We start from the raw sequence: 14,533 nt of genomic DNA on the forward strand, positions 1-14,533 counted from the left end.
TAATAGATCTTATTGTGTAAATCCCAAATGTAATGTGAACATTTTTTGCCCATACCGTCCAACACTTTGGTTCAGATTAGAGATCTCGACATCTTAAAGGTTTAATTGCTCTGATGTGAATATTCGTGGTTCCTCTGTGGATGAATCTCAGTCATTTTAGAAGACCCCTTCATAATTAACTTGCATTGTAAATGATGGAGAACAAAATCCACAGTCCTGTGTAAAAAAAAAAAAAGCATTTAAAAGTTGATCTGAAGTTAATATGAAGCTTCAGCATCCAAATGAGTCAAATCAAGTCTATGTATGTTTCAGCGTTACAGTGTTTTTAGTACCAAACTTCCTCTTTTTGTTCCTATACTTCCACCACAGCTCAACAGGAAACACTAAGAGGGAATCTGATGCTATAAATACTGTAAATATCTTTTAAGATTTTCATCAGATTTTCAGGTTGTAGCTTGAGATCGCTCTCGGATAAATCAAAGTATCGTATCAGATATCAGACTTGTTAATAACAGACTAATCAGGATCAGAGCTAAAACAATACTTTTTATTTAATTTATTCATTTTAACAGACCTAGATGGGCTTGTGGTGGTTTCTGAACTCTATGTTTGGAGTCACTTTTGCATCTTTTACCTTCAAAAACATGTTTGTCAGCAACTGATGTGCTTTTGATATTCTTCGAGTCGCCCTAGAAACAGTAAATACTGATAACATCATACAAAAAAAACAAAAAAGCAAGTCAGAAATATTGAAACATGGAAACAGATGTGTATCTAGAAAGCCATTTATCTGGAGACCCGCTGGTTTAAACAACAGAGAACATGAGAAACAATCAGATTAGCTGAGATCTGTTTATCCTGCGTTGGGTTTTTTCTTGCTTTTAGCCTCCTCCTCCTCTTCCTCCTCCTCCTCCTCTTCCTCCTGCTGCTGCTGGCTTGTGCCTTTGACATCATTACCCTCCGCTAAAACCTGATTGGCCACTTCCCCCTTTCTGCGTGTTCTTTCTCTGCTTCCCTTATCCCTCCATCTTCGCCTGCAGGTGCATGTCGTTTAAGACAATAGGGACTGGCAGCTGATCCTTTTCCATCGGTGTAAATGGGCTCTGATGACAGCAGTGAATCACACGCACACACACACACACACAATTACCACACCTTCTGTGTTACTGTGTGTGCTAATGTGTGTGTTTGTGTGTGTTCATCAGTGTCCATCAGGTGGTTGTTTATGTCCCTGAACCTCCTCCCTCCTCTCGTCGTCAGCAGCAGCGTCGCCTCTTATCCAGCCTCTCTCATCTGTCTGTCGTGTCTCTGTGACTCATCACATGGAGCGAGACCTCGTCCTCCTCCTCCTCCCCTTCCTCCCCTTCCCCCTCTTCCTCCTCCATTGTTGGTCAGATGGCGTGCAGGTAGCCGCCGGCTGCTTGATAAACCGCTTTCGATGTCGATCAGACAACAGGCGTTTATTGCAGACTGTCAATTACTTTCCCATCAGCAGAGCCGCTGTCACATCAGTTGCTAAGAGAGGACGGTACCTGCAAAAGAAAACATCCTTTGGTCTCATATTCAGTCTTTAAAGCAGCTACAATCGATATATTTTATAATAGGAATATATCAAATAGGGAATTATCAGTGACTCTACAGGTTTACGGAGCTTTTTAGTGAGTTTCAGCTCATTGTTTAGCTGCCTGGCTTTAACTTTATTGTTTTTGTTCAGGGTCAAAGCTCTCATAGCGTCATTTTCAGCCACAGCAGGCAACTCAGCTCCAAACAGCAAACAGACACAGTTAGCTGTAGACTAGCTGGTGAACATAGTGGAGCATTTGGCAACTAAAGAGCCAAATATTTCCCTCAGGAGTTTAGTAGTAGAGAGCAAAAAAAGAGCTAAAAGAGAGTGAATGTTAGACTTATATTCAGCAGGTGGACAGAAACACAACTCCTAATGAATGATAATGTTGATCAGTAACTGCTGGATGTGGAAATAAGTAACAAATTCAACAACATAAAAGAGATGAGATATGTCAGTATTGTGGTCATAAAATCAGTTAATGCAGATTTAAGGTTTAATTTTTCTTTACTTGCAGGACTGACCGGTGCTTCTGTCTTTAGACGGACTCACAGGACTCACAAAACTTAATTCAAACCTGAAGTAATATATCTTCATCTTATAAAACACTATAAACAGTTTTCCATTTGTTCATCCAGCATGTGTGTTATCATTCACCTCATGAATAGATGCTCCGCTCACAAAGAGGACAATCACCCAGGTTTCATTTGGTGGAAACAATTAGAGAGTTTTCTAAAAATAACCTGCATTACAAAACCAATCAAAAGTCTTCAGGGCGACCCTTCATATGGGGCGATGGAGAAAATTAGAGGAGAGCATCATTTCCAGGAAGTCGTGTCCTTGTTAAAACATAAAGAGTGTTGGTTTGTTAGTTGCCCTTCAAGCAACTACTGTGCATTTAAAAATCTTCAGACTTCAGTAGGCAGATCCCTGATTGTCTGATATCTACAGTAGATGTCTATCTAGATGAATGTAACTCCAGTATTCACTCTCTTTTAGCTCTTCTTTAAATAAAAGCCCAAGGTGATGTCCTCAAACGTCTTCTTCTTCTTGTCTACAACCCAAAGATGTTCAATTAACTTTCATCAAAGACTAAATAAAGCAAAACATTAACAAGAAGCTGGAATAAGAGAATTTAGGGGATTTTTTTCTTTTAAAAAAAATGACATGAAACGACTAATTTCTGTCTATCAATTGAAATCACTGCAGCTTTAAAGCTCTAGTTGTTTTTGTGAATACCTGATGAATATACATCTAATATTCACTCTATTTTTAGCTCTTGTTTTGGTCTCCACCAGCTCCTTAGAAACACATCTGGCTCCTCAGCTGCTTCACATGTGACTGACAGGAAATGTGCCATAAAACTAAGACAACTGAACACAGGCTCAATAAGCTTCATAGAGCAGCAGAGTAGATCATAACTCTCTGTGTCAACCTTTTTAAAGAGTCTTTTAAGGCTAAATTTAAAAGCCAAATCTAAGAGGAAATCCCACTTTTCTGGTTTTAGGAAACTTTTCTTCTATTCTCAGTTATTCTCCAACCACGACGACTCTTCTCATTCTTTACTTCTTATATTTTCCTCTCTCTCTCTCGTCGTTCACAGCATGTGTAAATGCAAATAGTTTGAGCAGATAAGTGAAAAGAGGCTCCGTCACAGTCGGCCTGTTTGATGTGGACATATCAGGCCGCTGCAGCAGAGAGCCAGGAAGAGAAAGAAGTGGAGGAAAAGGGAGAAAAAGAGATCTTTGCACGCTTGTTGCCGCTGCCCTTTCTCTCGTCTTGTCAACAAATTGCGTCTGACATTTGAGTGGAGCTCATGTGTGTGTGTGTGTGTGTGTGTAAGAGAATTACAGCCTGCAGCCATCCTCAGCACTGATTCCCCCCCGCTGATGACTCCGGCTCTTCCTCCTCTCGTCTGTTGCTCGTCCACCTGCTCGATTGGCTCTCATCTTCAGCTCTCTCTCATCTTTTTGTCGTCCGCCTTTTGGCTTCTGTCACATCTGTGAGGCTGTCGCTCAAATCAAAGTCAATGTGTGCAGAAAGCTGACAGCTGCAGTACCTCAGTGATTGTTTGACACCACGAGAGCTTCTCAACTTAAAGTGCATTCATGGAAAAATAGCAACGTTTATAGAAAGAAAAAAAAACAAAAAACCTGTTGTATCTTTAGGTAAGCTTTATTTATTCACACAATCTGAGATGAAGATGTATTTTGTGACCTAAGAACAGATTTCATGTTCACAAGATCACAATAAGATGGTTTATTCACACAAACTGATCCTCAAACACACTGAAAGGCACAAATATCAGCTGAGAAACTCCAATTTTAGGCTATATTGTAGGTAGGAGGAAGTTCAGGTTAAGCATAATAGTAATGTAATAGTTGATTATTCAGGGTAAAATATTTTAATTCATGAAATAAAATCAAAATTTTGGTTAAGAGGAGGATAGCACAAGAATAAAGAAGACTCATACCTTCACAGATGGACACTGAAAACTACATTAAATTAGTAATACTGTATAAAAATATAATTAAAATATGAATATGATAAATAAAACATTTTGTGGATATTTGTCAGGTATTGTTACACCAATAAGAGATGTGATAAAACAAAGATTTAAACTGAAATTCGATTGGTGGGCTGATTGAAGTCTGACAGGAAGTTCTACAGCGAGTATCACTGTCTTCATCTTAAAAAAATTTAATGTAGTGTACATTCAAGACAATTTAAAGATGAAGAAGATGTCAAACTCATTTTCATTCAAGGGCCACATACAGTCCAATTTGATCTGATGTGGGCCGGATGAATAAAAAGATGGAAGGAAGGAAGGAAGGAGTCAAGGAGTGAGTGAGGAAGGAAGGAAGGAAGGAAGGAAGAAAGGACAAATGGAAGAATGGAAGGAAGGAAGGAAGGAAGGAAGGACGGAAGGAAAAGGAGGAGGAAAAGGAAAGATGGAAGGAAGACAGGACAGGTGGAAGGAAGGAAGGAAGGAAGGAAAAGAAGAGAAGACAGAAAGGAAGGAAGGAAGGAACAAAGAAAGAAAAGGAGGAAGGAAGGAAGGAAAGAAGACAGGAAGAAAAGGAGGAAGGAAAGATGGAAGGAAGGAATTAAGTAACAAAGAATGAAAAGAAGGAAGGAAAAGAAGACAGGAAGTGGGCCGGGGCGGACCCCTTGGCGGGCCGGTTCTGGCCCACGGCCGCATGTTTGACACCCCTGATTTAAAGTGATACCAACTTCTTTCTTCATACAGTAAATTATGGAGCCTGCTCTTAATTTAACAGTGGTAACAACTGCTTTCTTCATACAATAATTTAACAAAATTCCTACTCATGTCCTGTGTGCACTCTTGCTACAGATCACTTGGATTTAATAATTTATTTGGATCTTGAACTAAAATATGTGGCTAAAACGTCTTCTTTGTCTCTTTCTTTAAACTTGAGGCCGACTGAATGCGATTGGTGCCTCCATAAGAGAAGAAAATGCAAAACAGTTAAATCAAGAACATAAAATGAGTTATTTTCTCTCCAGCGTCACTCCCTCCCTCCCTGCCGCGCTCTGAATGGATGGTTGATGAGCAGTGAAATGATGTTTGTGTGTGTGAACACCCCTTAACAGTAGTGGCGTCCTGCAAAATATACAACATAACAACCACCAGCTGGTGAAGTGTGATGAGTCTGTATTTGTATTTATTTACTCAAGTTAGAGTCTAACAGAATATTTGGGTGGTGTACAGTTACAAGAGGGATTTAAGTCAAATCCATGGCATTTGATTGGACCTCTAAAAAAGGGGCGGGGCCTCTCTGTGTCACCTTATATGCAGAAATTGGTGAATTGATGAGTGGATGTCATGAGCCTACAAAAGCACACGCCATGTTTTGTTTTACAGGAAGAAAATATGATTGGATTTTGATAAAAGAATTAGGGCTGTCAAACGATTAATTTTTTTAATCACGATTAATCGCAGAATTTCCATAGTTAATCGCAATTAATCGTGTTTTGAATTGCATGTTTAAAATCCTGTTATTTTCCATTTGAAGGCAGTTTTAAGCCCATAATGTAAAACATTTCTTACCAGAGTGTCTTAATTGGGAATCAATCACGGCTCTGCTGCGACTCCCACACTCCAAAATGGTCCTTTGGTGGAGCTGAGGCTCGCTTGGCTGCACCTGGGTGTTTAGCGTGGAGGTGCTAACTCAAACTCGACGTACTCCGGTGGTAGTTAAACTCCGTTTGACACGGGTTGCATTTTACTTTTGACTTGTCAACTGAACCGTCTGGAAGTTTTTTAAAGTTAAACAAGCCGTTCAAAAGTCCAGTAGCTCTCTTACTTTCCATCAGCGCGGTAGGTTTACTGCAGGAGGCCACTTCAAAGCATAGCGCTACAGCTAGAGGAGCCGTCTACGGGGGAGTAGAAGGGACAAAAAGGCTTGCAACAATAAAATTCGATTAAAAAAAATTTACGCGTTATGGACTGCATTAACCTAATCGTGATTAACGCGTTAACGCTGACAGCCCTAATAAGAATATAAATAGTTGATTTCTTTTTGTCTTTATTTTTTGCATGTATTGTTTAATGGGTGCACAGTATGATTGGGGATGTCATCTAAAAGGGTTGAACATTTAATTCTGACTTTAACCTTTGTGTCGTCTTCCCGGGTCAAATTGACCCCGTCTGTTTGGACTGTTCCTTCTTTCCTCCTTCCTTTCCTCCCTTCTTTCCTTCCTTCCTTCTGTCCTCCCTTCCTCCTTCTTTCCTCTGTCCTTCTTTCATTCCCTCCTTCCATCCTACCTTCCTTCCTTCCTTCTTTCCTCCATCCTTCCTTCCTCCCTCCCTTCTTTCCTTCCTTCGTTCTGTCCTCCCTTCCTCCCTCCCTCATTTCCTTCCTTCGTTCTGTCCTCAGTTCCTTCCCTCCTTCCTTCCTTTCCCCCTTCCTTCTTTCCTCTGTCCTTCTTTCCTTCCCTCCTTCCTTCCTTTCCCCCTTCCTTCTTTCCTCTGTCCTTCTTTCCTTCCCTCCTTCCATCCTACCTCCCTCCATTCCTTCCTTCTTCCTCCATTCCTTCCTTGACTTGAGGACAACAGGAGGGTTAATCTCGTCGACTTTAAAGAAAGAATTTAAAATAAGGACACTATCAGTCACACAGAGCTCCATCTAAAGCTGTGTAAGAAGGCAGCGAGAGCAAAGGTCAAAAGGTCACAAAACCATCAGAAGTCATCGTCTCCGACCATCTGGAACATTACAGCAAATTTTATGGCTATTATCTGTTTTCTATCTATCTATGTTATCTATCTTATCTCACAAATTTGTCATCTAAAGTAATGCTCTGAGAGAAATTACAAACACACAGACTTTTCTTCTTCTTCTTCTTCTTGACACTTTGAGGCCTCGTCACTATCCGGGCAGAAATGTCTCATAATATACTGAAATACTCCACAACTGCTCAACATTTCACCTGAGCTTCAGATGAATCCTCTACATCACTTGCCAGACTAAAGATACACACTTTTACACAATTTTATAAAATATTTAACATCCTTAAATTTATTTTGTCCCTTTGTGCAGGTTCACATCGGCTACCTCCCCAACAAGCGAGTGCTGGGCCTCAGTAAGCTGGCCAGGTGAGGGTGTTTATTTTAATATGATGGACTGTGTGTGTGTGTGTGTGTGTGTGTGTGTGTGTGTGTGTGTTGTACTGGGGTAGTGTTTAATTGGCCATCCCAGGTGTGTGTGTATTGTGTGTGTGTGTGTGTGTGTGTGTGTGTGTGTGTGTGTGTGTGTGTGTGTGTGTGTGTGAGCTAGTGTGTATTTAAGCTGATTACTAAAATGAACGCATGTGTTTGTGTGTGTACTAGTGTAGAATCTGATCCCACTGACCCCAATACCTTAAGGCTTATCGCACTAACACCCCCTACTAACCCAGTACTGGACACAAACACACACACAAATACACACACTCAAACACACACACCTTAAAGGGAACATCCGGTTTGATCTTATTTTTGTCATTAGTAGTAATACAATTGTCCACGTTTAATAAGCTGCTGAGTTCTATTAACGCAGCGATATCACTAAAAAAGGAAGCAGGCACATGTTCATACAGATTTTTGATTTGAGATTTTTTTTAAACTGACTCCACATGCTAGCTGAACTCTGGTGGAAGAGGAGATGAATGCTAACAGTGAATTTATCATCCAATTATTCATTATAGACCAACTCTCCAGTTTAACTTTGGCATCAGTTTTCTTACTATAGTTTTCCTGTACGATAAGGGCCGATAGCCGAGGCTTGATACGATATTATACGATACAATACATAATGATGCAATACGATATGGTATGATACGATACAGTATGATACGATATAATACGATACGATACGATATGATACAATACGGTACGATACGATACGGTACGATACAATATGATATGATACATAATGATACAATACAATACAGTTTGAAACAATACAATACGAAATGATACGATATGATAAATAAAGATACAATATGGTACGATATGATATAATACGATACGATACATAATGATACAATACAATATGAAATGAAACAATACAATATGAAATTATATGATATATGATATATAATGATACGATACGATATGATACAATACAATACAATATGAGACGATACGAGATGATAAATAACTGATGTACGAAACGATACGATACTGTAACAAATATGATACATAAAGATACATTACGGTATGGTAGGAACAATACAATACGAAACGATACAATATGATACAATACGATACATATTGATACAATACAATATGATATGAGACAATACGAGATGATAAATAACTGTGATGTCCATTTTTCCGTTGATAGTTGTTAATTTTTCTCCCACACATCATTGATACAACCCAAGCCATCAAATCAACACATAAAAACCCAGTCAATCAATCACGAGACTTAACTTTCTTTTTAACTTTTATAACACTGCTGTCAGGTGGAAACCTTGTAACTCTATAGTTTAGTGTTGGACATATTAGGTTTCCGACAGTGGCCATAATTATCGACATCAACAGAGCCTTATTTCGGGTTGAGCCTTATTTCGACCCCTTTCTGCTCGAAGGCCCAGATAATCTGTATGGTAGATCCAGACATGCTTATAACCAACATTTCGGGTGTGTTCAGTTTCATTATTTGCCCTCCGCTCGAACACTAGAGGAGGAGTGTTGTTGTAAAATGATCCAGGAAGTCTGGAGTCCAACTATCTGTGACTTTTAAAGCTTCTCACACTGTTGCCGTTTTTAGGGAGCGTGTCTGTTCTTCAGCTGCCACCATTTTTTTTTTCTTCCTTTGCGAATATATTGAACCCACATTTACATCTTGTTTAGATTTGGTAACAGATGTTTTGTGGCTGAAAACACATCGTCGCCTTTAACTTTAGTTTGAGGCGGTTTTCACTTTAATGTCTTTTAGAAGCGGGGATCTATACACATGTAGACCTTCAGTGTCACATTGTTTGCCCCTGTATCCACATATGTTAAAAGAATCCTCTTCTGATTGGGCTTTTCAGAAGATAAATTAACCGGCAACTACTTTGGTCATTGTTTTTTTTTTTTAAGTATATTTTTTCGGGCTTTTTTGCCTTTAATGGACAGGACAGTGGAGACGGACAGGAAACAGGAGGCAGAGAGAGGGGGAATGACACGCAGGATAAGATCACTCGACTCGGGATTCGAACCGGGATCGCCTGCAGCGAGGACTGTAGCCTCAGCACATGGGGCGGGTGCTCAACCCGCTGAGCTATGCTCAACCCCTACTTTGGTCATTGTTAAAGAAAAAAGTGACACATTTTTGCTGTTTGCATCTGTCTTGAATTAGAGGATTTAAAGCTTTTATTTCCAGATGTACAAAAGGCTACAATGAGATATAAAAACATCATCTTTAACCCTCCTGTTGTCCTCGAGTCAAGGAAAGAAGGGAGGGAGGGAGGAAGGAGGGAAGGGAGGGAGGAAGGAATGATGGAAGGGAGGAAGAAGGAAGGAAAGGGGGAAGGAAGGGAGTTAAGAAGGAAGGAAAGGAGGGAGGGAAGAAGGAAACGAAGGAGGAGGAAGGAAAGGAGGAAGGAAGGAAGGAGGGATGGAAGGAGAGAGGAAGGAAGAGAGGAAGGAAGAGAGGAAAGGGAGGAAGGAAGGAAGGTAGGAGGGAGGGAGGAATGAGGGAGGGAGAAAGGAAAGGAAAGGAAGGGAGGAGGGAAGGAAAGAAGGAGGTAGGGAGGAAGGAAGGACAGAAGGAAGGAAGAAAAGGGGATGGAGGAATGAAAGAAGGAAAAGAGGAGAGAGGGAGGAAGGACGGACGGAAGGAAGGAAGGGAGGAAAGAAGGAACAGTCAAAACAGACGGGGTCAATTTGACCTGGGAGGACGACAGGAAGGTTAAATCAGCATTTTCTTTTCTCCTTCCTCCTTTCCTTCCCGTTACGTATGTAGAGTACATCCTGCGCCTCATCGTTCAGCCTGTTTTGGTCTTTGTGACATTTCCTTGGAGGTGGTGGGGGTCTCTAGTTGTCTGAAGTTGTTTTTCTCACAGAGAAGAGCAGCAGGTCGAAGGGGAAGAACGGGTCGTTTCTGCTTATCGGTTCTTTTTTTTTTTTTTTTACATCATCAGACGAGACAACAGCTGTAAAATGACGTGAATGAGTTTTTTTTAGTTTGGTGTTTATTTTGGAAAGGAGGTTGGGTTCACCGTGTTGTTGAGCTAAATCAGTATGAATGACATTTTTAAAATGTTAAACATGGCTCACCTTTGTCATTCATTTCTTTCTTTCTCCTGTAAACACTAAAACTATTCACCATCTTTAAACGTCAAATACGTCCTCACAAGTGTAACCCCCTGATTTGGAGCATGTTGTGCACTTGATGATTATTTTCATTATCAATTAATCTGTCAAATATTTTCTCAGTTAATTGATTAGTCGTCTGGTTCATTAAATTTCAGAAAATTGTGAAAAATGTCAGTTTTACAAAACCCGAGATGACGCCTAAAATGTTGTCTTCTGTCCCGACCAGCAGTTCACAACCCAAAGAGACTCATAGTCATAATCATAGAGGACAAAAAAAACCCCAAAACAACAAAACTAAATATATACATTTAAATAAATATCCATATTTGAAAAGCTAGAAACTGAGAATTTTTTGCACTATTTTTTCGACAATGGATGGTTTATCAATCAGTCTATGAATCAATCCTTATTTATATAGCACCAAATCACCTCAAAAGAAATCTCAAGGCATTTTTCACATAGACTGTTCTCTTTAATCCTATTTAACCATTCCCCCATCATCTCATCATTTATCAAAATTTTTGCTGATTAATTTCTTCGGTTAAGCACTTAATCAAATAATCGTTGCAGCTCTACACTGAAATAAAAAAATGAAAATTGGGCTTCATATTCCTACAACAGCAACAATGGAAACCAATTTCAGATAGAAATGTTGGGTAACCATGTCTGAAACTCATCATAAACATATTTATTATTTGGGCTGGGTGTCGGTCCTCAATACCTTTCAGTCATCGACTGAAATAAATCGATACCAAGCAGTATTAAAACATCGCCCATCAAACGATACCTGCAATCGATCCTTTCTGCACCCAGAGCCAGAAAGTATGACTCTTTGCTCACAGCCAATCAACACAAGTGTTCTTCGATGTAATGCGACATGTGATTGGCCCACTGCCACAGTAGCTACGACCCGTCTGTGGTGGTGAAGTCGTGGTGAATTTGAGTTAGCGTGCTTAGTAGTTCAGCAGCCAAGATGCCACCTAAATGCTCTAAAGTGTGTCTACACTACACGCCTGTTACACCAGATAAAAGATAGAGCACTAAATGTGTTGATGGGTATCTAATAAAGTACTCAATTAGTATCGGTATCACTTTAAGGGTACTTATATCATCATTTTTTAAACTATACCCAGCCCTAGTAATGTTGGTGGAGGTGGTGAAGGCCAAAACAGAGCTAAAAGGAGAGTGAATATTGGATACAGTAAATATTTTTGTAGTTATTGTCAGGTGATCAAAAACAAGTATATTCAGGTTTGGCTCACCAATCTAGGAGATAAATATTTGGTGTGAAGTATTGTGTAACATATTAATAGCTGGTCAGTTGACTGTGTAATGTTGGTGGAGTTGGTGGAGGCCAAAACAGAGCTAGTGAAAGTAATCAGTTGGTATCAGAATCAGGTGAAGGTACTTGGATTGGTGCTGGTATCATAATTTTCTAAACAACACCCAGCCCTACTTATTATGCATTATAATCTACTTATAAAACTATATGATTATACTTATAAGCAATCATAAATATTCATGATGCCTTATAACAATAATTATAACATATTATGAAGTATTTTATAATGGCTTCAAAATCACAGCTGTTACCAAATGTTCCTATTTAGAAAATGTAGGAGACAGTATGTTGATTTCTTTTCTGTAATATTGTGAAATTTTAACATTTTTTGGATGGAGGCTTTAAATAAGCCCATTCAAGTTTTCTGCCTCTCCCTGCATTAAATATTCTCATCATCATATTGTCATTATCTGAGATTTTTTGTGTCAATTTAAAATAAATCAAACTTAAAACTAAACTTATTTTAATCTCTGTTTTGTCTCTTGTCGCTCTCAGGATCGTTGAAATCTACAGCCGCAGACTACAAGGTATCAAAGAAAAGAAACTAATGACCCCCATGTTGTTCAGAGTTCAGTGTTTCTCAGTTTCCTGTGAATCCGTCGAGCCTCGTCGTTGTTTGTTCTGTTTGTTTGTTCATGTCTGTGTCTCTGTCCGTCTCACAGTTCAGGAGAGGTTGACCAAACAGATTGCCGTGGCGATCACCGAGGCCCTGCAGCCAACCGGCGTCGGCGTCGTCATAGAAGCGACGTAAGTAAAACATTCACAGAGTCATTTGTTTGTTTCCTCTCTTTCACTCTTTCATTCATGTCTTTCACACCATCCTTTCCTTCACTTTCACTGAATCCATCACTTCATTGTCTTCTTCTTCTTTCTGTTCTCATCTCTTTCACCTCCTCTCTTTTTTGTCCCAATCTTTCATTTATCTTTTCACTGTTCTATCACTTTTTTTCTCCATTCGTTCATTTCTTCTACTTTCTGTTAACTCTCCTTTCCTGCTTTTAATTTTTTTAAGTCTCTCTCATCTCTCTCTTCTTTTTTTCCCTTCCATCACTTTAATTTCCTGTATTTTCTGTTTTATCTTTCCTCCACCTTGTCTTTATTTTTTTATACTTTCATTTGTTCCATTCATTTAATTTCCTTTCCTTCACCTCCTCTTCTTTCTTTTTTATATTTTGATTTGCTTTACCTCAACATCACTTTTCTTTTCCTCATCATCGTCACATCTCTTACACTCTTTCATCTCTTTTCTTAATTTTTGATGCTTTTATTTCTTTTTGCCTGTTTAATTACTTTCATTTATTTCTCTTTTCTGTTACATTCCCTCCTTCACCTTCTCTGTAATACTTCACATTTTATTTCTATTACTTCATCTCTTCCTTTCCTTCACAATTCACAGTCATTGATTCAATTTCCATCCTTTTTTCATGTAGTTCATCAAAATTTATACTTTCAGTTTCAAATCTCTTATATTCTCAGACGGAGAGAGACTTCACCTCTCTATTGACTTTCTTTCACCTCTGACCTATAACTCCAACTTCTCCTCCTTCACTTTTACTCCCTCGTCTTTCCATCTAACCTCCTCCTCCTCGTGCTTCCTCCCAACAGTCACATGTGTATGGTGATGCGCGGCGTTCAGAAGATGAACAGCAAGACCGTCACCAGCACCATGTTGGGAGTTTTCAGGGAAGACCCGAAAACCCGCGACGAGTTTCTGACACTCATCAGGAGCTGAGGAGGACAATAGTTCCTCCTCTTCCTCCTCCTCCTGTTGCCTGGGGTTACCTCCACCTGCACGGACCAGCCGCTGTGCTACCTTGTATGTGTGTGTATGTGTCAGAGAGTGTGTGTGTGTGTGTGTGTGTGTGTGTGTGCGTGTTTTCCATCTCACCAAAGGCAGTGACAGAGTGTTTACTGTGTTTTCAGTCCGATTCGTTTTAATCGTCAGATAAAAGTGAAGCGTTACCTCACAGATGTTTCTGTTTGTCGGAGGCCATTGACTGACTGACACGTTGTTTACTTTTAGACAACAGGGACAGACTTTACCCCCTTTGTCCACGTGTGTTTTGTGTGTTTGTGTGTGTGTGTGTGTGTGTGTGTGTGCTCGTTAATAAAATATAAGCCTCTGGCATCGAACACCAGAGAGAGACTTTATAGTGCGAATTGAGAGGAATCACTCATCATTTAGTGGAGTTTATAGGTCCTTATTAAATAGAGCGTGTTGCAACTATAAACAGTATGAAAATGAATAATAAATAAAAGCATCAGATTTTCAGTAATTTGGTTTTTGAGCTGTTGAGTTAGAAAAAACTCAAAATAATGCCAAAAATCGTGGCGTGTCAGTCCTAAATCTACATTATAGCAACATTATGACAAGGATTGTGCAGTATAAAGATGATTATTAACGAGATGTAGAATCACCGACATTAATCATTGTAGGTAAAGCCAGCAGGTAATGAGATCAGAGGAAACTGTTAGCTGGGAACATTTAGGATTATTTGCATTTTGTGGGAAAGAGGAGGAAGGGTTGTAATGCCATGAAGAGCCACAGGTAGGCGCACTGGCACAGCTAGACTTGGGTTTTCCATCTTTACAATGTGATGGTGCAAACACTGCCAAGGCTGATGGAGACCAGATTCAAAGATGGTGCATATTTAATCAATTTAAATTGCTCATCTTGCACATAAAATGTTGTGTGACCTGTTGAAAATACACAGTAGAGTTTCTCCTGCTGGCCCCGCCTGCAAATTTAGGATGACATCACAAACTTTTTTACAAGATTTACAAATATAAAACCATCACAGATTAAAAAATCATAATA

At 39.5% G+C, this 14,533-nt stretch overlaps 1 protein-coding gene across 1 annotated transcript in view; it reads left to right on the forward strand.

The window, feature by feature from the left end:
• Positions 1-14,533, forward strand: part of gch1 (GTP cyclohydrolase 1) — a 28,421-nt gene extending 13,888 nt beyond the window's left edge. Inside the window, exons 3-6 of the mRNA XM_053315218.1 lie at positions 7,126-7,181; positions 12,211-12,242; positions 12,378-12,462; positions 13,321-14,533. Coding sequence (XP_053171193.1) covers positions 7,126-7,181; positions 12,211-12,242; positions 12,378-12,462; positions 13,321-13,447 — 300 coding nt within the window. The 3' untranslated portion in view covers positions 13,448-14,533. The remainder of the gene's footprint in view (positions 1-7,125; positions 7,182-12,210; positions 12,243-12,377; positions 12,463-13,320) is intronic.

The sequence above is a fragment of the Scomber japonicus genome, chromosome 1, assembly GCF_027409825.1.
Source record: "Scomber japonicus isolate fScoJap1 chromosome 1, fScoJap1.pri, whole genome shotgun sequence".
Taxonomy (NCBI): Eukaryota; Metazoa; Chordata; class Actinopteri; order Scombriformes; family Scombridae; genus Scomber; species Scomber japonicus.